The sequence below is a fragment of the Pteropus medius genome, unplaced genomic scaffold, assembly GCF_902729225.1.
Source record: "Pteropus medius unplaced genomic scaffold, Ma_sr-lr_union100, whole genome shotgun sequence".
NCBI lineage: Eukaryota > Metazoa > Chordata > Mammalia > Chiroptera > Pteropodidae > Pteropus > Pteropus medius.
Window position 1 is genome coordinate 17,439,044 of NW_024340692.1, and position 26,429 is coordinate 17,465,472.

Sequence of the window (26,429 nt, forward strand, 5' to 3'; positions counted from 1 at the left end):
GGTGCTTTACAGACGAAGTATCTGCCAAATTGTTTTCTTCCTTATCACAATTCTCCAAGATAGGTATAATTAATTATTCCTATATCTTGGGTCTTGTTAATCCTGTGAGAATATGCAGGTTGGAAATATAAATATTTTAAAGAAGGGGTTAGTTTAGGGTTTCTTAACCTTGGTAGAGCGAGCTAGGACTCGGATTTAAAATATTTGCCCATAGGCCACAGTCAGCAGATGGGGAAGCTGGGACTTGAACCTGTATTGGATTCTCAGTTCTATGTTATCTTAATGGGTTTCGGCTGCCTCCTGGGCACAGCCTTAAGCTTCTGAAATTGATGTCATACCAGAGTCAAAGTACATCCTCACTCTCAGTGACACTAACTCTTTTATACTTAGAGTTGTCTTGAGAGATTGGCTGCTGGGTCCACAGTTACATGGGCAAATGGAGGGCTTGATGGAAAAATATTAGCTGTCTTCGGCACAATAAAGTATTTTTTGATTACTATTCTTAAGTTAACTTTTTTCTCCTTTCTGAAAACGAGAATTATATAACTGTGTTGTTTTATTTTTTCCCTTGGTTGCCAGGAAGCTCAGATGAAAAATGTCCGTTTTGTCTGACAGTTTTGTGCCCTTTCCCCTTGGTTCTGTTATTATTTATTGTGTGTACCTTTATGTGGTTTACATACTGCCTCAAATACTTGGTGCATAAGAGAGGATATATACATACATATAATTAATCAATGGAAACTTTCCAAAATATTCATTCTAAAAAAAACTCACAGTGCTTAAAAATGGTTCCGTCTGGTTTTATTTCCTAATTGTATTGGAATGCCCACGTGTGGGTTGCTGCCAGGAGTGATCACACTTGGGTGAAAGATAAGTGGCCATTTTATAGGACAATTTATTATTTCTTAAAAATTAAACTGATATTTGTACAGGGTTTTGGGTTTACAAAGCCTTCGCATAAACATCTGATCTTGTCAACTGGCTTCTCTGAGAGATGGAGTAGGTATCATTAATTACTATTCTTATTTGACTGCCGATGAGTAAATTTAGATTCAAATATTCTAGGGGACTTATTGTTTTCAATTTTCTTTATTTTTCAATTACAGTTGACATTTAATATTAGTTTCAGGTGTACAGTAGAGTGGCTAGATCTTTATGTACCTTACGAAGTGATCTGCCTGATAAGTATTGTACCTACCTGGCATTAGGTGACTTATTTTTGCTTTCGATTGTTCCTGGCCAGACTATCTAATGGAAGAGTTCAGAAGTAGATCTGGGTCTTCTGTCTCCAAACGGGATGTTGGATATGAGGAGGGATGGTAATTTGTGGCACATGCAATTGACCTATTCCAGCCCTCTCCTCCTTCCCCCTTCATACGCATTCCAGGGTCCAAGAGGTGGCAGTAGCAGCCCTTATTCATCTAAGCTCTCTTTTCCCATTGAGTTCATCTATAGCCAGAGTCCTCAATGCAGTGCTCCAGACATATACCACCAGTGACATGACACAAGATACCTCAGGACTGGACATTTTTTTAGAATTCTGTTAAATTCAAAATTTTCAAAGTGTATGGTTGTATATTAGATTAGAAACCTGAGATCATTAGACACGATGGATTTTGTCTGTAGTAATTTTAAAAGTAGCAACGTGTAAGTCCTCACTTAACTTTGTCGATAGGTTGTTAGAAACTGTGACTTTAAGTGAAATGGCATGTAATGAAACCAATTTTACCATAGGCTAATTGAGATAAACAAGAGTTAATTCTTACTGCATACTTCTGGTCACAAAACATTAACAAACTTCTAAATAAAGACCCAAAACACTTCTAATATTAAACACTGAAATAAATGTTAGCTATACATACATTCAAGAAATAATAAAAACAAGAGAATTCTTTTCCAACTTGCTTATTCCAGTTTAGGGTCACCGGTGGCCAGAGCCTTTTGCAGCAGCTCAGGCTGCAAGAGGGGACATACCCTGGACAGGGCGCCCTACCATCACAGGGCCACCCACACACACCCACACTCACTCAGACTGGAATAATCTACACATGCCAGTTTACCTCAAGTGCCCATCTTTGGGATGCGGGGGAAACCAGAGTCCCCAGAGAAAACCCACGCAGATATGGGGAGGATGTGCAAACTCCACACAGACAGTGGCCCCAGCTGGGAATCAATTTTCTTTTCTTAGCAACGGTACACTGAGACAATGTTATTCGAGGACCTGCTCTATTCGTCTGCTCAGGCTACCATAACAAAATGCCATAGGCTGGGCAAATTAAACAAAAGAAACGCATCGCTCACAGTTTTGGAGACTAGAAGTCCAAGCTCAAGGTGCCGGTCAATTTGGTTTCCGGTGAAAGCCCTCTTCCTGGCTCGCAGACAGGCCACTTTCTCACTGTCTTCACATGGCATTTCCTCAGTGTGTGCATGTGGAGAGGGAGGGGAATAGGGGTGGGGGACTTGCGAGAGGGGGAGGGGGTGGGGAAAGGGAGGGGGAGAGGAGGAGAGCGAGAGCGAGAGCAAGAAGCATGCTCTTCCTCTTCTTATATCCCCACAGTCTTTTTGGATTAGGATCTCACCTTCATGACCTCATTTAACCTTAATTACCTCTTTGAAGCCCTGTCTTCAAATACAGTCACATTGGGAGTTAAGACTTCGATATATGAATTTTATTGGGAGGGATACAATTTAGTTTAAAGTAAACAAGTATGTCATTTAGGGGTAATTTTTTCCCCCAAAAGTTCATTCTAATTTGTATGGGGCTAACTTTTAAGTCAGCTGTTACTAATGGACTAAAATAGCATACGTAAAACACCTGGAGTAAATCATTATGCCTTGAAAAAAATCTGGTTGCTTCCGCTATACTGCATTGAATTTCCTGATATTTGGAATTCTGCACTCACGGTAACTGCAAATCGTGTGCTGGGTCCAAGATTTAAACACTGGCCAACATTACAGAATAGTAGAATTAGATAGCTGGGAAGAAGAAAATGTCTTTTAGCTTTTGAGAGCGGCTCAAGCCAAACCCAATTCTCTGTCCTCATGGACTCCAAGGCCTCAGGGTTTTTGTTTTAAAAGAGCATTACTTTCTCCAAAGTCTTGCCTTTTATCTGGCTTGCAGGATAAATTAAGAACAATTAAAATCAATGGCTTACTCATTGCATGTTTTTTTTTTTTTTAAATCATGAATTTGCTTCCTTTGCTATCTGATCACAGATGAGATAAAAATCTCTGTTGTCACTGATGTATAGGATGGTGAAATCACAGCCTAGTATTCTTCATCTAAGGATTGTTTGTTATTTAAGGCTATGCCTGTCTGCGATCTCATTTTCTTAATTTCATGTGAATGTACTAGAAAATGGTCAAACAATAAAGGAATCTTTGGACCATTGATCGACAATCACGGATCATCCCTGTTTCCAGTCTCTTTCAAACATAAGGGATCCTGAGCCTTGCACGATAAAGCCACAAATGGAACTAAATTATGCTGAGCAAAAATAAATTCTTTTACTGAGAATTTCCCAGGAGTTTTGATATTTTTGACTCTTGCTCACTAAATATGGAAAAGATTGAGAAGCAGGGGAGCTGTTCTGCTTTTTTTAGTCTTTCTTTTAAGAAATCGTTTCATCCCTTTAATGCTATGTTCACAATATATGAGAAATCTTGCTGTAGAAGTCACAGCCCTCTGCATGGTAACAGTTTCTGGAGATGGTCTTTAAGCTTCTATTTTTATATAGAGAACAAAGCTCTGTAAATTATAATTTATATTTTCTAGTGGTCTGAATATTGCCCAACATATAGAAATGATAGAAGTGGACATTTCACAGTATCTTTCAACTTGAAGGTATCAAACCCCTTTGCACTTAATTTCCTTTGTCTTCCATTTAACACAGGCTCACAGTATTGTCCAAAAGCAGTGGGTGTGTCAGTGGAACTGTGGTGGGAAGGACTTGTGTGAAAAGGCTAGGAAGGAAATTTTGTACTTTCTTATGAGTGTATAAGATGCCTTTTTATAAGGAACAGACATGATCAGGAAGTTCAGTTAACGGGAAGTTCAGTTATTTTAAAGGTATGATTACGGATGTCAAGAGGAGGTGGAGCAATCTGAGAGGTTCGATGGCTCAGCTTCACTGAAAATGAATGTGTTGTTCAATGGTCTTCGGGACTCATTAAGTGTTTTAGTAGTTTAACAGTAGTACTAACCCAAGAGCAACCTGGTAACTTGCTATATTCCTGACTCTGTTTCACATCTTCCTCTGGTGCCATTTAATGTGTTTCTCTATTCCTTGAGGTACGTGCAAATTGGTAGTTCGACAGAGAGGTTTGGTTAGATTCTCCTCCTCCTCCTATGTCATCTCTTCTTCCTGCTAAGACTTCAGTTAGTGGGGTATTTTTTGTCTGGGTATCGCTCTTTTAGGATTGTCAACAACCATAGATATTCATTGTCTGGATACACACACATATACACATACACAGCAGTCTTAAAATACCACACCACAACCAACAATGTAATTACTAAAAAGAGTTAAATTGTTTTTTTTTATATTTCTATATTGTAAAGTGATTTGAAATAGTTCATATCTGTGTGGTTATGCCACCAACTGGACACATAGATTTATTTGCTTTATTTTCTTTCTGATTTCTAAGGTTGTTTTTGTACTGAGTTAATTTTGTCATAATTATGCTAAATATTAAATAATTCCAAAGTTAAATCTACAAAAGAAGGTATATTCAAAGAGGTCTAGCTCTTTCCCTGTTCTCTGTACTTATTTCTTCCTTTATCTATAGGCAACTTTAGAAAAAAATTACAGCTTATTATTCTATTTTAAGAACATAAATAAATATGCATATATGTATTTATAGCCTCTTTCTTCTTGGATAATTGATATTGTACCATACGTACCTTTTTTCCTTCTTTGTTTTTTTGTACTTAACAATCTATCTTGAAGATCACTTTTCAGTAGCATATAGAGATAGTCCACATTCCTAAAAGGAATTTTTGATTGTGTTCATCTACTATCCAAATCTTAATGTCTTCGGGGCCACACAGCAGAAAACAAGACCCATTTAGAAAAACCTCTCATACACCATTGGTAGAAATGTCAATTGTTGCAACAACTTTGAAAGGCAATTTGGCAAAATCTAGAAAAGATAAGTTTTTTTTTGCTACTACCCAGCAGTTCTCTTCCTAGAGAAATTCTTAATGTTGAAGGCACATAACATCACTCATAATAGTGGGAATAAAAAAAATCTCAAAATGTCCATCAAAAGAAAAACGGCTAAACTAAACTGTGATATATTTAAGTGATAGAATAACTATACAGCAATGAAAAGGAATGCATTAGATCAATATATAACAAAATAAATTTCGACAACAAAATTTTAATAAAAACATTATAAAAACGAATGTACTAACATATCATTTATGTAAATTTAAAATCTACAAAACAGTACAATGTATCATTTATGACTACATAAAGAGAGAGCAACAGTATTAAAACATGAACAAAGATCTTTTTTCTTTGAGCTCCCTACAGAGGGAACAGAGAGTTGTACTTTGTAAACTGAAGTGTTCTTATGATATTTCTCTCTCTCTGCTTATTGCTCTGCTTTGCCTAGGCTTTCCCCTAGGATTTAGGATTGATTGGTTGATTGATATTTCTGCTTTGACTCATTTTTGCCAAGGGATATAAAGAGAAAAGTATTGACCATGCTGAGAAGCAATGGACCCTGGCAGACCAGGGTGTAGGCAGCAATGGCAGTTGAAGTAAGAGAGAACCCCAAGGACGTAATTGTTTGGTGATATCTGCAACTCTCCAGAAGGAAGAATATTTTTGTGTGAACATGTCAGATCTCTCAAAAGTACAAGAAATCAGCTCCTGAAATTGCAAAATACAGTGCTACGTGTTCCGTGACAGCGTAAAGTGCAAATTTTCATCATCGAAGAAGACAAAAACAAAGAAAATCTGAGCCTTGGGCAACGTCAGGGCAGAAGCCACAGTATTTTGGATTGGGTGAAACAGTTTGCACTACAAGAAATGTTATTTTGAGCTACAGGACACAAACAGGCAGCCCACAGAAATTTTTGTTGAAATTGTTTTGAAAAAAATTTTTTTTGCGAAATTTTTATTTTAAAAATATAAAAAATTACTTACTCAAAAATGTGTAAACATTTAAGTATTGGGACATTTCACATTTGAAAAATCCAGATTTCTTGATTCTCTTGAAAAATCAGATTTGGCACTGCTGGTCCTGCTGCATACATAGCATGATAGGTAGCAGTCACCTGGAGGTGCTGCCCCCTTTAGGTGGAGCATGTGCTCCACTTGATCACAGTCCTCACCCGACAATGCCACTTATTGAAATCACCTGCCTGATTATCAGATTGATAACGCCTAGCTTAGGAAAGCAGATAATGGCATTTGTACCTCTCCCCCTAACTCCTTTTTCTCCCTCCAAACATTTCAGTCATGTGTTTTCAACTGTATTAAAATTGAAACTCAGAAGACTTGCAAGTCAGGGCTGCTAAGGCCCCACCATCCTTCTTTAGATCTTTGTTTTATTTGGGTGTTGGGCAGTGTGATTCAATTAAAATTGTAGTCGGAAGGTCTTCAGAGGTCTGCTTCCTCAGCAGCAGGGTTATGGCCTTAGTGCTCATTCTTGGTTCTGTGTGGCCGTGAAAGATGGCTGGGTAGGAAACACAGAGTGTGCCAGGCAGCCAAAAAATAGTTTTTACAATTCTGAATGTAGACCACACTCTATTATTTATAACATCCACAGTGACAAACCCCAAATAACTGAGTCTAATTAAGGATTCCTGCTTATTATCTAGTGAGAAAATAGATTGGAATGAGTCTCAGATCCCACCTATGCCTATGGCCTGGGGTGGGGTTGGGAGGGTGAGAGCTCACTAGGTGGTCTCTGACAGGATGAAAAGAGACCCAATAGCATGTTCAAATAGGTCATTTAATCAAAAGGATTTATTTCTACAGGGTAGAAGGACTTCTTGTTCAATGCCCTGGGTAGAGGTGGCTTCAGATGAGATAGTGTAAATTAAAAGGCTCCAATACAATAGATATTCTGAACTAAGTAGAATGCATAGAGCCATAGGTGGAATTTTTCTATAAAATGGGCACATGCATGATGTGAATCAAGGCATGTCAGGAAAGGAAGATCCAAAGGATACCCAACACCACCAAAGTTTCCAAAATTCACTTTCTTTCTCTGCTTCTTTGTCTGCCTGATATCCCATCATAGAGACTTAGAGAGTCATTCCTTTGTATCCAGGTACTATCTCTAGGCATTATCTTTTTTTTTTTTTTTTTACATAAATATCTTTTGGACAAGCTTTTAAAAAGCTTTTAAAAATACATTTACCATCCTTGCTTGGCTCTTTTTTATGCATGAATTCATGCCCAAGGTCACAGAGCCAGAAAGTAGTCACCAGGATTGGAGCTCCTCTAACTCCAAGTTCATTGCTCTATGCAGTGGTTTTCAATATATTTTTCTGTGAGACCTGGGTATTCTGAAGTCACTTTCAGTGGGTCTGTGAAGTCACAACTATTTTCATGTAATCCTAAGACAGTATTATCCTTTTAAAAAAAACTCTTATTTCTATGAATGTATGATGTTTTCCAGAGGCTAAATGACACGTGATCATAACAGGTGGAATGTAGAAGCAGGTATGAGAATCCAGCTGTCTTCTATTAAGCTGGACACGAAAGAAGCTTTCAAGCATGTAAAATAGTGCCATCGACTCACTATTGTTTGTGTGGGAGCTCTCTGGAATTGCCAATAATTTTGAAGAGTGTAAAGAATCCTGAGGTCAAAGTATTTGAGAACTACTGTGCTGTGGCATAGTTAGCTTGGTGCTCAGCCACCTTCCTCTGGATATGGGCTGAATATTTTTTTTCCTTCTCTGAGATAGCTAGTTAAGAAAGGTGGTGGGTATGAGAGGAAAAGTGGTCTATTCCCATGCAGGATGCAGACTTAGACGTGAGAAGGTAGCAGAGAGGTCTTGAGGAAGAGGAGAGGGCACAGAAAAGAGAGCCAGGAAACGCTTGGAATAAGACTTTCTCCTTGCTCAGGATTGACACTGTGGTGCAGTGGCAGGAACCAAGACTTGGTTCAGAAGACTTGCTTTAGCAAAACTGCTTATAAATGATGTGATCTGGGCAAATTACTTATCTTCACCAGGCTTTACTCTCTCTGGCTGTTGGTTAGACCAAATTAGGATTTTCAAGCCCGTGTAGTGTTAAAATAATAGATAATAATACATATAGCAGTAATTAAAGATTAAATAATAGACAAAATAGAAAAGTTTATAAATATTTACTTATAAAATTAAAGTATATTTAGCATTGTCTCCTATCATAATGTCCCTTCACTCACTTCAATTCTGATGTGATTTCTTGAATGGACCACTGCTAGCATAGAATGGCTTAGCCCAGGAGTGTAGGTCACTATAGCAGAGGGCCTTTGAAAGTAGATGACTTAGTAAGCTTCTCTTTCAGCTCAAAATCTCTGGAGGTCTAAAACAGTGTTTGGTGCCTATGCCGTAGACACATGTCCTCAAAGAACAGAAAAGAGACTTACTTAGAAGGAGGGTCAAGAGTTATCAGACCTTCTAGCTACACAGACTTGGGATTATTTCTCAACTCTGTCACCTGATTTCATGTTCTTGAGCAAGAGATACAATTGTTCCGTAAAGAGAGAATAATAATGCTCACCTTATAGCATGGTTGCAGCTCTTTAATGAGAAAACATATATCAAATTAGCTAGCTCATTGTCAGCAGTCAACTGACACTGGCCTTCTTCTCTTCTCAAAGTGCACAAATAGAGAACTTAGAGATATAACATGAAAGGTTTGTCATTTTTGGTGCCTCTTAATGAGAGGGAGGGCTGCCTCAGAGGAGTGGGGTTTAGGCACTCAGATGCTGAATAGGAGGGGAAGCAATTTGGTAATTATATATCCTGTAGCTAAGCAGGTCTGGAGCTGCCATTTTGGTGACCTGGTGGTGGCCACATGGAATGTCTCCTCATTCATTTCTGTCCCCCTGGGTCCCACATCCTGAGAGACATGATAAATGAGTCACAGCCAACAAAGACTTTGCTCCCATTTATCATCTTCTGGCTTGCTGAGTGGAACCATTTGCTTTCCAACAGGTGAATTGGATGAGATGGATTACATGTTGTCAAAATAGTAAGTAATGCGATGTTGTGGTCATTCCTTTCTGATATAGAAGCAGGAAACAGTTAAGCATTTCAATTTAACTTAACAGCTAGCTCCAGAAATGGCTATTTATGATTTCCAATCCTTCCTCCCTTACCTGTTATACTTATTATACTTTAAAATTATACTTTAAAATTACCACAAAAAGTGCTTTATTCATGTTTTTAAAAAAACTATTTCCTTGGCACAAAAGTATTTGGAGAAGACAAAGTAAACACTGACTGGAATTAAACATTATTTTACAATACTTTGTACAAATAAACGTGGAAGGCAGAGATCTGAGAGGACATGAGGAATCATTGGTTATTCCCATCAAATGAGCTCTAATTGCAGAGCTACTCTTTGGCACCCTGGAACACAAAGACCTATATAACTCCGAACATGTGGTGTGCATCCACTCTGAGAAGCACAGGCCTTGGAGTCTAGGAATTCTGGATTTGAAGTGGGGCTCCATCACTTGCTAGGTGTGTGACCTTGGAAATACCTTTTAACCATACTGAGCCTCCATTTTCTTATCCATAAGTTGGAGGTAATAAAATATATCTTGTAGAACTGTTTCGAAGGTTAGACAGAATGTAAGTAGAGTGTCATGTAACAACAGATGCCTAATAAATGGTAGCTCCGATGATGATAATCATGTCTGTAGTCTATGCTGACAAATGTAGCACACCTAATTTAACCAGAACTATTTGCCTTATAGAATTACCTCAAAGTACATCTTTATATACCATATGCTTTTGAGCTCTGTCCTCCAGTGTGGCTGAAAATTAGTAGGTTTTGGGAGAGGTTAACTAATTGACTAGCTTAACATATATAGTCACAACCTGCATAAATAACCTTGTGAAGAAAGTACATTAATTGCACTGAACTGGGGACCTAAGGGGAAGGCACTCATAGTTCTGCTTAGCACTGGTGGACAGGAATTGGCCTCCTTAGCAGGTACAGCAGCCTGTTCAAGGATCCAGATTGAAGTGGCATAATCTCAGGGTGGGCCAGCACCATTAGGACTGTGCAAGGCCAGACTTCAACAATGACAATGTGTGACAACAATGGCAGTGGTAGACTGATCAGACTTAATTCTCACTTTACTTGAATGTGAAAGTAGAACTAACCCTTTGGATTGATTAGTTCTAGAATTTCAATCCCCAATGTAATAATTAATTTAGCTGAGGATAGTATCAATGGATACTAAAACAAATAGGTAAAAGGTTGTTGGGGTAACAGCACATTAACATATTACCTAAGTATTCCCCCACAGGTTACTTAAAGATAAAAATGTATCTTCACATTGGAGAGATCTAGTGGTCAAACTTAGCACCACTATTGCTAGTGAAATACCCTGGCACTATGTGCCTCCACGTGTGATGCAAATGTATGTAAGATACTTGTGAAGTATTCCTGCCAACTAAATTTAACCAGCATCAGATAAAGCCTTTAGACTAAACTTCCAGTTTACAGAAAATATGGGGGACAGAGGAGCATATACAGGACAAGAGAAAATAATCACACAAATTCAGAATGTGGGGTGTTTTACAAGACAGTTGGCTTAGACTCTTTAAAAAGTCAATGTCATGAAAAATAAGTGTGTGCTAGGGGATTGCTCTAGACTAAAAGGCTAAAGAGATATGTCAACCAAATATAATGATTCGGAAAATAAAAACTAGCGACAGAAGTAAATTTGGAAACAACTGGAAGAAATTTAAATATGAACCGGATATCAGATGACTTTAAGGATTTTTGCTAATTTCCTTAGGTGTGATAATGGCATTGTGGTTATGGAAGAGAATATTCTTAGGAGACAGATTTTGAAGTATGTGGAAGTGAAGTGTTTTAATTATTAAAGCTTTCATATAGTTTTAGGAAAAAATATATACAGAGAGAAAGTATGCGAAATAACCATTGAACATAGGTGGAGGGTATAAGAGAGTTCATTGTCTTATTCTTTCGATGTTCCTATATGTTTGAAAAGTTTCATAAGAGTTAGAGGGAAAAAAGGTGGAGTGGGAGGCTCAAGAGTTAATGCTAGACTTGAGTTAGCAAGACATGAGGAGTCTAAGATTCACTGTAAAAATTAACATATGCGACAATAGTGTACTGCATGTTTGTGGAATAGCAGCTCATAGTGGTTTTAAAAACTAGCAGACAAAGCCTGTTCACTTAGAATGTCTGGTGTGACTGAGAGGAAATCTAGTTATGTGTCAATACTATAAAGTCACGATGAGAAAGGCTGGTGCTTAGGTATGGTTGGCTTTCTCATCAGCAGACAGTCCTTCATTAAGTGGAGGCAGGGAGCATGATCTCAAGACAAACCAAGATAATTGTCAAGACTTAGTTAATATTCATTTTCAGGCAGAACTTACAGTTAGAGGGCTGTAGAATCTTTGGTTTACAGGAGACTGGAAGATGTACAGACTGTGCACATTGCCTTCATTAGGAATAGATTGATTTACTTAATTCAGGATCTTACTGTCTCAAGTTCAGTGCATTTGTTCAGCAGCTGTAGAGGAAGATGGGTGAGTGCCTGTTGCTTACATCATGGCTCATCCAGCTGTCGGCCTGATTTCTTCTGCATATAGATGATTCAAAATGACTATGTGTGCTTCCTGCTTTGCCAGCCTGCATGGAGTCTCAGAAGGTTAGAGCTGGAAAGACATTTGGCTCTTAACCTGGGGTCCATAGATTCTTCTCTTGGTGACAGTGGATGGGTTTCTGGTATTCTGTGAACCCCTTTAAACAATCTCCCAAATCTAAGCTTTTTTCCCTAGAGTGGGTTCCTAACTTTTAACAGAGTCCGATGAGTCTGGTTATAACACAAGACATTTAAGTGCCATTGATCTGGTCCAACCTCTAAACCTAACAGACAGAGAAACAGACAGCAAATTAGGATAAAAAGTAGTTATTGAAATTTTGGAATGTCTGTGTACTTTACAGAACTGAACTGGTTTTCTGCAACTGCAGACTGAGCTAATGGTCCAGTAAAATTGGTTGAATGAAATAGAGCCACTAGGGAGCTTTTGCTGTCAGCATAAAAAGCCCAAATAGCAGAGACAAGTCTGGTTGAAATCCCTAGGAAGGCAACATAATTTAGGAACAGCCCCTGCAGTCTTTAGAATCCAGTGACATGGGGGAGACTAGGTAAGTTCTTTTGCATGGATTACATTTGAGCTCTGAAAAAAATATATCATTGAGAAATATCTATGTCAACAAATTGCATCCCTCTTCCCACTTCCCTTTCCACCTTTAGCCTAAAATCCTGCAATCAGTTTCACTGTGCCTCTCCATCCTCTGTCGCATCATATTTTTACATCATACATGTGTACCCAGAATACTTTGGTCACTTCTTATCACAGAACAAAGTCCAAACTCTAATCTGGCATTTATGTATAAAGTGATGAGTCACTTTTCCCCCATGGGGGACAGAAAAATAATAATGCCAATTTCATAGACAAGTTGAGAAGATTAAGTGAATATAAGGGGTTGCTGTATTTTCCCACAAATCTCTAGTGTGAATTCTCTGCCTTGATTTCCTACTGTTCCCCAAGCACATCTTCCTAATTCTTGTGGCTACACCCTTGTTTCACCTGGGACCCCAGGCTTAGACATGCTTCTCACCTCCTATCTTCTTTAGTCTTGCGTATCAGGCCCTGCCATGCTATACATTTTCATTCTTTCTTCTTAAACCTAAGAGCATTTCCAGTTTGTTCTATGCAGTCTCAGAGCAGATTATGTGGTTCAGTTCCCCACCCAAATGTGGGAAACCATCCACACATTGCCTTCCTGGTGGCCATTTTGCTTCAGCTTGAATACTTTAGTGTTGATGAGCTAAATTTGGGGCCGCTCATCTTCATTTTTTCAACAGCTCTAATTAAATAACTACAACATGTAATTATCTCCTTAGTCATGACAGTCTTGCCTTTTTAATAAAATTTTCAGTTCTTCCAGAGGAACAAAGTAGCTGCTTGAAAGGCATTGATTGTATTTATGCCTAAAATTACAATTTCACGACATTAGGAGTTAAACCACTGCTACCACTTTTCCTCCGACTTTACCATTCCTCGTAGGAGACAACTTGCCATTACAGGGCCGTGAATATTGTGACGACGCCTAGAACGGGTCTCTGAACAGAATGAAAGCAAAGAAAACCCTCTTGGTTCATGTCTACTGATGCTTGAACCAACTCTTCCTAGGTCACTATAGATTACTATTAACTAGTATTTAAATTTTTGAAAAAAAAATTCTGTTATAAAACTTGTACTCCTTTTTCTCCCTTTTGGTGTATTATTTCAGTCTTTTTACTATTCATATACAAATATATCCATATCTACCTACCTGGTTTAGTTTTTACAAAAATCAGAATTAGACCATATATGGTGCTCTGTATTTCCTCTTAAGGACTTAATGATATACCAATTGCATCTTTTCATGTCAATATACAAAGATTTAAATATTATTAATGGCTGCATGATATGGCACAATTGATCTGTATTTTTTCTCTTATTAATCAACACGTATGTTGTTCCCAACTGATTCTTGAATTCTGATTTCTTTACCTGAAAATATATTAAAAAGATAAATGATCACAACACTTCTACTCACAAATTTACCCAGTGTTAAGTGTTGAATTTTGTTTCCCTGCCTCAAATTTTTATGTTGAAATCTTAGCCCCTTGTACATTAGTATGTGACCTTATTTGGGGAATAGGATCATTTCAGATGTAATTAGTTAAAGTAAGATCATACTGGAGTAGGCTGGGCCCCATACCAGTGTCCTTATAAAAAGGTGAAATTGGATACAGATGGGATACAGGGAGAACATCATGTGAAGACGAAGGCAGAGATCATGTTGATGCTTCTATAAGCCAAGGAATTCTAATAATTGCCAGAAAATCACCAGAAACTAAGAGAGGCATGGAACAGAGTCTCTTTCACAGTCCTCAGAAGGAACCAACCCTACAGATGCCTTGATCTTGGACTTCTGGCCTCCAAAACTGTGAGACAATAAATTTATGTTGTTTAAGTGGCCCAGTTTGTGGTATTTTTTAAGGCAGCCCTAGCAAACTAGGTTTTTGATAAGCATCCAAATGTTACAGGCTTCATCCTGGTTAGAACTTTCAGGCAGCCCCAGCTTGCATCTCCATCCTGGACCCCGGTTTTGAGAATGAGGCTTTGCTCCTACTAGCACATTTATCTTCACCTTTCCTGTTGGCTTAGTCTAGTCAATTATTTTGAAATAGAATGGCTGGCATAGTTTTCTGCAAGCAACTCATCTATGTTAATAAATATGTACATTTATGTTATACATACAATATTCAACCACGTGTTGAAATGGGTTTTTAGTGCTTGAGACAAAGAATATTGGGGACAACAGTTCATGATTTTGAGTGAAAATCTTTCTAGATGACATAGTATCTCTCATGATAATATGTTTTGTAAGATAATGACTATGATACAGACTAAAACTTCTGGCAAATGGCTCATACTATAAGAGAGCGATGTGCTGAATGTTTGGAAAGAGGCTAAATTAACAACCAGAATTCAGGAAGGATAAAAAAGAATTACTGAGAACATGTTATTTATAAGGGTGTAGTAACCCAGGCCTTTATATGGCAAGCCATGTTCTGGCTTTTAATCAAATAAGGTAATATAAACAAATAAATTAACTCCGAGAATTTAGTTGTCATCTACCTCCATTGATATCTCCTTCAAGGAAGCCCTACATTGCCCCAAATCTAAGAATTTGGTAGAAAATGACAGCTGGCCTGATTTTCCAGGAAATCCAAGGGCACGTGGTTGAATATTGCATGTATAATATACTCGTGCTTATTTATTAACATAGACGAGTTGTTCGCAGAAAACTATGCCAGCTATTCTATTTCAAAATATTAACTAGACCAAGCCAACGGGAAAGGTGAAGATAAACGTTTTAGTGAGAGCAAAGCCTCATTCTCAAAACAGGGGTCCAGGCTGGAGATGCAATCCATGAAGCTGGGGCTGCCTGGAAGTTCTAACCAGGAGGAAGCACTGTAATATTTGGGTGCTTATCAAATTAATGTTCCTCTTACTCGGAGTGTTCTTCCTCTGTCTGATTAGTTAACTCTTCCCTATTTTTCAGTGTAGCCTCCTTCACAGAAACTTCCTTGTCCTGAGTCACAGAGTATTGTCACTCCTCTGAACCTCTAGACTCATTTTTCATGATCCATTCCTTAGGCAACTAAATGGTAATTATAGGACTGTATATGATCACATTTTAATACAGCTAGATTTAAAACTACATAGGCAGGAACTTTGCCTGCTTTATTCACCTTGGCACATCACTGGCACATAATAGGTACTTAATAGATATGTTTTTGAATAAAGAATTACATGTATACATGTTCTACATTTTTTCTTCCCACTGTTATTTGAAATTAAAATGTTTGCAAGCTCAAGGACCATTGCTTATTCTTTTTGGCAGGAGCTGCAATCAGAGCTACTTAATGGGGGATGGGACTGAGCCCCTTCCTCCCATCCCTCAGCTCTCTAATTAAAGATCATAATAAAATACCATAAAAAAGCCAATCTAATTAAATATGATAATAATAGACTGTAAAATAGACTGTTAAAATTGCCTGTTACACCTTTAGTGTGAATACAAATTCCCCATGTCTGTCTCATATGGAGAATTGCTACCCTTAAGCCTTTCCTACTTAGAAATTCTAGAGCTGCCACTGCATTTTTACATCCTTTAATATAGGGTTCCAATATTCCAGTGCATATAAGATTTTCCAGGTAACGTTAATGAAAGAAGGGGATCATATGGAAGAGACAGAAGGGAGTGGTGGGGACTGTGGTATATGAGAGAGCACATGCTCCTTCTAAAGGGTGATTACTGTCATGTGGGAATATAGGTTTTATGTTGCCAGATCTGCAGATATTTCAAGAGAAGCCAGAAATATGTAATTAGATATGACATCTATCAATTTTTAAATCTTGTAAGTTTTTAAAAAACACCGTGCTGGCCACCAACAACCCTTCTTTGCTGGCTAGATGTGATCCATAGGCCACCAGTTTGCAGTCTCTATAAGTAATTTATGAGACCGTAGGCAATTATCTCTGCATACTCCAACAGTTCTTAGCATGAGGATGGTGGAGGTGAAATGGTGGCAAATAAATGCACAAGGAAGTCCAAGTCATATTTTGAACTACTGATGTTTTTCTTTTTTATTGTAAAACATGTGTTACAGAAATTTCAGAAAGTTTTTCCTGTGGTATCTGCCAACTTCTGCTTTGAATTATATATCTAAACAAACAAGCTCAAAGTGCATTGTGAATCCAATAATAGACCTTTGAAAAAGAACAATTCCTCTAAGAATTTATATATATTTATAATGTGATAGATATGCAAACCGCTGCTTATCCATACATAAAGAAGGAAAAGACGTATATATATTTAACAAACCCAATTTCAAAATTGTTTTGTTTATAGGAATTCATTTAAAAATGATATTTCAATAATTTCCCCCTTTATAAACTATGGTTAGAACATTTACAAATGGGAGTCTAAGTTCTATCTTATGAAATGACTAGGGGTACAGTAACTGTATGTACTGTTTTGCACAACGGGAGTAGCAATATAAACTCAAGTCAGACGCTGCATGACAGGAAGCAGATAAGCCTGACACAATGCTACAGTACTCTTCCTCTGAATCTCCCTCACAGTGATCCTGTGTTTGGGTCCAGAATGCTGTGGCATATATCATTCAGGAGAACAGGGATGACCCTGAATAGCGCGAGTTCCTTCTCCCCACCTCAGTGCTCAGTGTATTTCGTATAAACACTCACTGAGTCGGAATCAAGAATATGATCTTGGGTGGCTCTAAATCAGAGGTCCCAAACTATTGTCTTTGGGACCAAATGCTGCTGGCAGACTCATTTGTTTGGCGAGCACAATATTTGCAAATCTGAATGTGAACATCTTTGTAGTGGGACACGTATTCTCTTATGCCCTACAGACCCTGTTAGGGGTTCTTCCTGTTGTCTCTCCAGTCCAATCGACACACTTGTGTTCCAGATCCAGCCTCTTCACATATTTGAGTTTGTAACCCCACAGCCTAGATGCAGGTGTCTGGTTCCAAAGATTTGTGGGAAGCTGAGGTGGAGATATGAAGGACTCTTTTGGAATTCGGACAAGCAAAGAATTAGATGAGGCTGATGCAAACACCAGCCAAGTTAGTTGTGTGGGGTAGATTTGGTGGGAAGTTCAGTTAGGGGGAAGATTAGGGCTGGGACGTAGTCTGAATGCTTGGCTTTTTCTAAGTAGCCACTGTTTCAGCTTCCTGTATCAGGGTCCACGGGGTATTGAGGTAATGGGAGTCTGTTGATCTGGCCAGAAAACATCTTGTGCTGGGCTAATAGGAAGGAAGTACAGAGAGTGAAGAAGGCTGTACATCCAGGCATGAGGCTGGACTTCTGTGTCCCACAGCTCTCAGCAGCCAGCCTGCCTGCCCTAGAGCAAGGCCTCAGTCAAGGTTGGTGTTGACATTCTTCAGAAAGCCTATGGACATGTCTTTTTCTAAACATTGTTGCAAATAGGCAGTGGCCTGAAGGGTAAAGAGGGCCGGTGAACTAGGTAAGGTAGGGGAGGGAAAATTCACCTCACTTATTGCTGTGTGGATTACTCCGCCACTGAAATTTTTAGACAACATGTAGCAATTGTCATGTTTTGATTTCATTAGTAGCAATTAGTGTAAGGAATTCATCAGAGAAAAAGTAATACAATAAAAGGTAATACCTTCTTTGAATGAATTAAAAAAAAAAATCTTGTTTTCCTTAAATCAGATCCAAAATCTCCTTTGATCAACTCTAATGTGAGAAAGACTGAGATGTGAAAAACAGAAAAAGCTTAGGCCAGTGCAGGCAGAGAGAAAAGTTTTTTCTACTTGTTTGAGAAGCTGTCATTTATAAGACTGTGCAGATTGACTTCTCTCTTTTCCAGATGCTGAATTGCTTCTAATAATGAAATGATTTACTTAAAGGGCAAACTCTCCAGAGTTACCAATGCTCAATCAGACACCCCATCACCTGTCTCTTGCCCTTCCCCAGGTTAGGCTCACCCACAAGAAAAGCCACCAGATAGGAGGGAGATCACACGTCATATCACTGGACCACTCATTCATAATGATCTGTGGATTTCTGCATTGTCACGAATAGACTTTTCACTCCTATCTCTCGTTTAGCAATTTGTATCCAGTGGCCCTAAAGAATCAGAAATAAGTCTTTCATATATCACATATGCACCAACACCTAGACCTTGGTAAATCCAAGCGGTGTTGGCTAGCCATCTCTGAGTTCCATAGCTATACATCCAGTGGTTAATACTTTACTTCATATTATTTGCTTAGAGCTTTAAAAAAAGATTAAAAAAAAAAAACCCCGTGGTTTTTTTTTGTTTTTAATTTTTAAAACTTGAATATAATCCCCAAACACTGTAAGAAGCCCAACAATTTGAGTGAGTTCCTAACTGGTTTAAGAGTTACAGCAGGCAAGAGTAAAATGTTAAGTGCTTTTAAAAAGTCAAAAGAAATGCATAAAGCAGTGCATGCATTTTGTTGCCACAAAATTAAGACTGGGTTTGGAGCAGGATCACTTCATTTAAGTCACATTGCTATTGTTAAAGAAGAGTGAGTAATAATGCAATATCTAGAACAAGTATATAACCACCTACACACTAGCATCACTTTATCTAGAAACAAACATAGTAGTGTTACTAAATAAGCATATTTATAAAATATTGTACACTGCTTCCACATTGGATCAGCAGATGTAAACAAACAGCTAATTTAAACTGGAGTTTAAAATATTATGTTAAATTCATTTGTCATATAGTCTTTTGCATAACATGCCAGTTCGTCTTTCACAAAATCACAACTTGCCTCCCACAACTCCCAGGGCTGGTTAGAGGATGTACATTGACTTATACAAATATTTTACGGTGGTCTACAAGAAAGTGACAAACATAAAGCAGATCAGGAACAAAAGTGCCCATTTCATGAGGATGCTGAATAACATGGAATTGGGGACATAATTAATCCTTGCAACATGTGCTTCTTTATTGAATGTTACAGATTTGTAAATGGTTATAAAGCTGTCCTGTAACGTTCATTAATACAACCACATGCTACAACTATACTGGGTTAAACACGGGTTACATATATGTTTACATGTGTCTTATAATACAGAATTGCCCAACACATTGCATGTTATAGCCTATAGATGTAGCATGGGGGATGACTGGATAATATTTATTATCGTTAAAGAAGTTAAACAGCCCAAACATTCAGGAAGATTAGACTGTACAGCCTCATAAAGTAGAATAAATGTACTATCCAGTTATCTACCATAATATTATCTATAGAGCTATCTTTTAGAATACATTTGAAACATTCAGAAGAAACACATTTTGTGTTTTTACAAGTATATATTTTTTCCATTTGATTATTCCTACATATATTTTTTTAAAGGGGAAACTTTCAAAGTGCTAAATAATATGTTAGACCTGGAAGCCTAGACTTAAAAAAAAAATCCAGTTCTGTAAAGTGCTGTATTCTGACCGCTAATACATTGTTTGGCTTGGTGAAATACACACACTAGCCAATGCCAATTATACCCAAGCTTTCCAGTTCCTCATTCAAATTCGTTAAGGAAGGAGTTTCAAACTATAAACATAAAGTATGTTGATTAATCAGGAAATTCCCACGGTCATTTTCATAAAACATTCTTACTTTTTTTTCAAAAGGACCAAGCAATTTAGAACAAATTATTACATATAGTAGTATATAAAAATTGGCACCTTAGAAGCAGATGATTAAGCCAAAGCTATTACTTCCTTGAGTTCTCTATGACTTTATTTATGTTCCTCAGTAACTTGCTGCTCATGAGATGCTTAATTCACAGAGACAGGTAATTAACGTCCCCTCGATTAGAGACATGGTGGAATAAATGAGCTGCACACAAGCTGACTGTACAAGGCCACGGAATCAATGCCACATCAGTATGCAGAGGATCCAAAAATGGAAAGAAATGGATTGAAAGATAACACATTTATGTGCACAGGAAATAAATGGCTCATGAAAGTTACACAGTTTGTGTTTAAAGTCATTTAAATTTGGCTTATATATTTCACACACTTCACAAAAGATGTAAGAACTTTATTTTCATGCACAGTGAAAGAACCAGGTAGTCACAAGGTCAGGACTGCTAAGTACTTTGTCTTCCAGATCCTGTTCTGTTCTCTCCAGAAATTACAATGAATGAAGACACTCGTGCTCATAATTTCTTTCCCCCACTTTCAGTCTGGTCCAGAATGAGGCCCTAGAGGTGCTGTGATGTCCAGCTCTGTGGCCAAAGAATAATGGTTTCACCACCTTCTTGGATTCCTCCACAGATTCTCCAAGAGCCTTCTGGCTTTGTGAGTGTGCTCCATACTTAAAATCATCACTACATTAGGATGTATGTACATCAAACTAGCAAAATCTAATCTAAGGAATGAAAATAAAATCTTGATTCTAACTGCTGCTGAGACTTGGCCTTCCTGAGAATCACAGAGAAATGGTCTCAAAATGTAAAGTGCCTATTGTGACTGTATTGATATGAACAAACATGGTTCCTTTTCTTCATTTTTGATCGATATGAAACGAGGGGTACAGGAATTCTTCAAAGTTATATTGCAACTTTGCTTGTATGTATTTTTTTCCCCCCTGGGGAAAGGGCCCAGGGATTTCATCAGAGCTCATAAGATTCGTGACTAAAAGAAGTTTAAGGGCAATTAATTTATTCTCAGACCAAATGCATCTTTTCTGAGGGGGAAATAGCCAATATGGGTTCCAATCGAAATGTGTTTCTAGAGCAATTATATACAAGGGACTTTGGTTGCTTGTTTCTGATTCACCTAAATATCAAGGAGTTAGAAAGGAATTCCTTAATTCTTTATATGTGCCCTCATCACTATTTCTACACCCGAAAATCTTGTTTGGAAGGGTTTTCTATTTTGTTTTGTTTCACTATTTAAAGGCTAGAGGTTTTGCCCACATAGTTACCTGATTTCACATAATGAGAAAATTTGGAGTCCACAAGTACAACTAAACGAAAGTCCCAGGTAGTAGTTTGGGCCAGGAACATCAAGTCGTTTTCCTTAAAGATTTTAGTCTTTTTTAAATCAGTGATCCAAATAGAAATCCAAAGATTTGAGGGTCGCAATTTCATGACCCCACTTCAAATCCAGATTCTGATCTAGAAGTGTGTATACCATTGTTTTAGGGTCCATAATAATATCTGGTTTAGAATTGTATGCCTTTTCAGAGTGTACTTGGTGTAAACACTTTGTGCAGGAGAAATTAGACTAAATGAGATGTCAGGATAGCTAGCGCTTTTGGACAAAAATGGGGTAGAGGGAAGGTAGTGAGTAAGTTTGGTATAAGAAAAAGTTAAGGTTATATGGATTTTTAAAATCGTAATTTCAACATCTGTCAAAATATAATGAATTCTTTTAATGGAACTCCTTGGATATTAAAAATTCTAGTTATACCTCAAGGTGATAGAAAAGTCCAAGCCTCTTAAGAAAGCTCTATATGTCTGTTTATATACTATATATAAACATGTCTTCTGCGTAAATGCATATATATGTATATAAGCAGCATATACTATAGATCTCTTTACACGGTTTATTTGCTTTCTACTTTAGTCTACTGTATCTTTTTTATAGCTCTGTATGTAAGAAAAACATTCATGGTATGCCTACAACTGATGGCTTTGGGTTGATACCAAACTCGCAGTCAATTCTAAGATTATTTATGGTTTTGAAACTTCCTTAAAAAGTACTTTGAAACATTTCCATAAAAAGATACCAGCCCTTGAAAAACTCCAATTAAGTTTATGCTGAGCTCAGATTAAATGGCAAAACTCTAGGTATGAAAATATCCACAAGTGATAACCAGATATTTGTATATAAAATGGTCATGTGATGAGTGGTGTGTAAAACTGGCAGTTACATCTTGGAGATGTTCAGAAGACAAGGTAGAGTCATGCAAATGATGAAGGTCACACAGCAGCATAACACATGACATGAATGATGAGAATATAACAATATCTTATATAGCGGTTTTAAGTGTGTTCTGCCCACTACATTTTTTTGTTAGTTCGCTATTATGTATTCAGTGAGCAAATTCATTGATGACAGGTGAGATACAAAATAAATTAAAAAATATAAAATTATTTAGTTACATTCATCCTGAGCTTGCTCAACTATACTTGAATGCCCACTGTATATAACAGACCACTTGACATTTGTTTTTAACATCAATTCTTCTTTCATTCCGCTTGCAATACAAAAAGGCATTTCTTTTCCCTTATTTTCTTCAAAAAAGATAAACAGTTGTGGCACCAGAAGTGAATATATAAGAGACAGGTGAACTATGACTGTTACCTTGTTTTTTCTTTAAAATGATCAATTACAGAAGTGTTGGCATGAGAAGGATGTGGGACGTTAGGTAGAACTGCTTGCTGCCGGCTTATACTGAATAAAAAGGATGCTCTTCATCAGTCACCAGTGATGGAGCCAATGCGAAAAGAAAACAGAATTGAAGTTTAGAATATCTCATTTGTATGCTGGCTACTTTACTTCATTTTATTTTGCAATTTAGCCCTACATCCTAAAACTCTTGAGAATGGTCAGAAATTGAAAGATGCCTCCTGACATGGAGAATGCATGAAGCCCCTTCATTCCCAGAGCTCATGGCTTTCTGAGGTGACTAGTGACATACATTCATTTCAACCCTTCTTCTCCCTCTCTTTCCCCTCCCTACCCATCGCGTGTGAGCATGACTTATATCCCCTGTATTTGACACTGGGCCAGATCAAATGCTTTCTTGATCTGTGGCCCAGAAGTCATCTTTGAGTTAAGACCTCCCAAAGCATCGCTTGTTTTGCTCAGCTAAGAATAGAGCAGGTATGTTACAAGGAAGGGGAACAAGTGAAGTCCGGGGAGAATTTTAGGGCTGGATTCTTGAGCCTCCTGCGGTGCTTAGTAAGAAGGTTTAGTTGTGCTTGCTTTCAAAGCTGTGGAAAGCGGACTTTCTGGACAGTCTCCTCATGGACAAGCTATCCCCGCGGCCCTCTGGCTTGGAGGACTTGCTCCTCTGGAAGGGATTTCGCAGGCTTGCCGTATTCCGCTGCCTGTCAAGTTTGTCACTGATGGAGAAGCTCTTCCTGGTGTGTGCATACGGTGCGCTTGGCTCCTCTGCTGAGTAGCTGTTGGCGCGCTCTATCTTGGGAACCGTGATGTTGTTGGATAGGGTTCTGTCTGAGTTATCGTTGCTTTTGGGGGGTATCACGATGGAGGCTCTCTGGCCTTTGGCCTCATTCTCCTCAGTGTCAGAGCTGGGGTGACTCAGTTCAGCTTCCCGTTCAGGATGACAACAAGATGAGTCCTCCACTTTGCCTCCAAGACCTCCAGGGAAGGCTGTTCTGTCAGCAATTGCTTGAGGGGCATTGACACACCTTGTGTCAATACAGTCTGTAATACTTGTGTATTCTGCTGTTTTCACGGGCATCCCAAAGTTGGCATAATAGCTCCTCGAAGGAGAAAACATAAAGCTATGAGATTTCACGATGGGGGCTTCTTCTAGAAGAAAGGGCGTGGTGGCTAGGTAGCGGCTACTTTTGGAACGCTCGATGGTGTGGTATGTTGGAGGGTCAGTGTCCCAGGGGTTTTGACACTCTGGGAGGTGGGTATAGTCTGAAGAAAAAGATCTAGTGTCCATGGAGGTGATGTCCTCGAAATCAATGCTCCGGCTTGGAGGTCTGTCTGTGGGTGCGAGGGTTGCATAGGCACTACTTGAAGGAGCTGTGGAAGGTACTGGAGCTGAAAAGCTTGGCTCGTTTAGCCCAAGGATGTTCATGGAATTGTCCAGAGGGTCTATATCACAGTGGAGCTCGTCCATGGCAGAGACATAGATGTCTATACATGATGATGGTCTTCTGGAATCAGGAACAATGGCCAAGGTGTTTGCAGGGACTGCGGGAGCTTTGGATTCCTTGGCTATAGAGTGAGAGCTAGTAGCCCGGTGTAGGCTCAGGGACCTTTCCTTAAAAAGACTTTCCAATTTTTCTATACCACCTTTGTCTTTCATATTGACTGAATAGAATGAATGGCTTCGCATACGGGGCATTAGGGTTGGAGAAGTTGGGGACATGGTCTCCTCACCTGCAGGGTCTATACTCTCTTGGAGCTTGAAGGTGTTCCCCTCCTGGCTGTTGAAGCTGCTCTGGCGGACGATGTAGGCTGTGTCCGTGCAGTCTGAGGAGGTCCGAGAGCGGATTTTGTTGGACTCGGCCCGCTCCAGACTGGTCAGACGCTCCAGGGCCGAGGCCATGCGCCCAATGAGGTCCTCCAGCTGTGCCAGCCGGATGTCCACCGTCTGGAGGGAAGCCTTCATGCAGTGTTCCCTCTCATTGACTTCCTCCAGCCGCATGGACATGTTCTCTACCCTGGGAGAGGAAGAGAGGAGAGTCACGTGGGGCTGGGTTCTTCTCCTGGAGGTTTACAGAGCATGGACAAAGGAGTCAAAGCTATGCCTGAACCTTGGTCATCAATGTCCTACCCGAGGGAAACGGAGAGGTTACAGGTACTGAGGAGGAGGTAGGGAGAAGAGGATGGCAGGGATGCTGTCACTGAGAATCACAGAATCCAAATCTTTTTGAGCTGAAAGAGGCTTTAGAGATTATCTAATCCAGTGATTTTTAATGACTAATCCCCTTTTCCCTCAATGAAATTTAATGCAGTCCTGGTAAATAAAAACCGAATTTCAATACTTTTATTGAAGTGGAGTGGGGCCTACATCTCACCCTTTAACCACTCCCATGGCTTAGCTGTGGCTTGGGGCAGGGTTTAAGGACCTAAATAAGTATTAGGGTGTTGGCTTATCAGAGTCACCAACAAAATGAGAATGATGCATTTTGATGACTTTATCCAGAATTTTGCAATATAGCTATTCTTATGGCAGTATATGTGTAAAATTTGTATTTTATGGACTGGGATTATTTTTATTTTATAGTTATATAACAATCTTTTTTGTTATTATTCACAATAATCTTTTTGGAATTCAGTGCCTCCAAATGAATTAACATGCTCCTGTTATGGAGGCACCTGAAGTTGAACTAATCTAATCTAATCCTTTCATTAATAAAAGAAAAACAAACATCAAGAAGTTTAACCGAGATTACAGAAAGTAATTTGCGGTAAAGTCTGGAGTGTCTGTCAATTAGGAAATTATCTCACTCTTTTCTCTCTGTTTATCTGGATAGCTGACCACAGATGCCTTATATTATAGCTATTTCTAGATGTCTTGACCTTTCCCACTGGAAATTCTTAAGGGCACGATCTGTCTCATATTCCTGTTTCCATTCCCATGTTGCCAGCTCAACACCTGCCAAGAGTCAATAAAGTTTCACTGAGTCAATCACTGTTTGAACTTGTTTCAACTATCTAATACACTTCTTGGTCGTTTATTTACAAAGACAAAATCCACATATTTAAGATAAAATTGTGCCATATTTTTCACTTGCTTAAATTAACTTGGAAAGGCCAAACCAAAGCCAAGTCACGGTTTGAGCTCAAACGTTCACTTTAAAATGTCCAATGGCAAATCTTCTGGAGAATCTAAATGAGATCTATTCTCAACTTTTCTAGAGAGGATAAAAATGCTTTCCAATACTCTCAATATGCACAGTAAATCACTTGTCTGCTGACCCTTCAAAGGAACTTGCCTGCATATACAGAGAATGCTTTGCAAGAAATGGTGGGAATTAGAGCTGGGTGCCCCCAGCTGTTGTGTTGCTGCTGCTGGTGGTGGTGGTGTGTTAATAACAGTAACACTTCTATTAAGAAGGAATATGCATTTTAATGACAGAAGAGATATAAGAGGCAGTGGTTTCCCTCTCTGAGAAACCTGTAGCCTTTTCAAAAAATGGCTCTCCTGCTGACCAGTGTTGGGTGTGTGTAATTTTGCGATTCCTTTGCCTTGGTGCATCGCTCTCTCTCTCTCTGCAACAACCCCCCCACCCCACCCCCACCTGCCCTAACTCACTCCACAGACTGTTCTTTTATCCTTCAGCTTCCTTTTACCCAGCCTATGGTTTGAAAGATAGTCTTTTCTTTGCTCTT

General features: G+C 38.7%; 1 protein-coding gene across 22 annotated transcripts in view; it reads right to left on the reverse strand.

The window, feature by feature from the left end:
• Positions 1-15,897: 15,897 nt before the first annotated feature.
• The window catches only part of TRPM3 (transient receptor potential cation channel subfamily M member 3), a 263,502-nt gene continuing 252,970 nt past the window's right edge, over positions 15,898-26,429 (reverse strand). For 5 of the 22 annotated variants that reach the window (XM_039838713.1, XM_039839107.1, XM_039839406.1 and 2 more), the window contains one exon: positions 16,438-24,754. In XM_039838713.1, coding sequence (XP_039694647.1) covers positions 23,302-24,754 — 1,453 coding nt within the window. In that variant the 3' untranslated portion in view covers positions 16,438-23,301. Of the gene's footprint in view, positions 24,755-26,429 lie in introns of all 22 variants that reach the window. The other 17 variants (XM_039838630.1, XM_039838556.1, XM_039838934.1 and 14 more) reach the window with 8 other exon arrangements.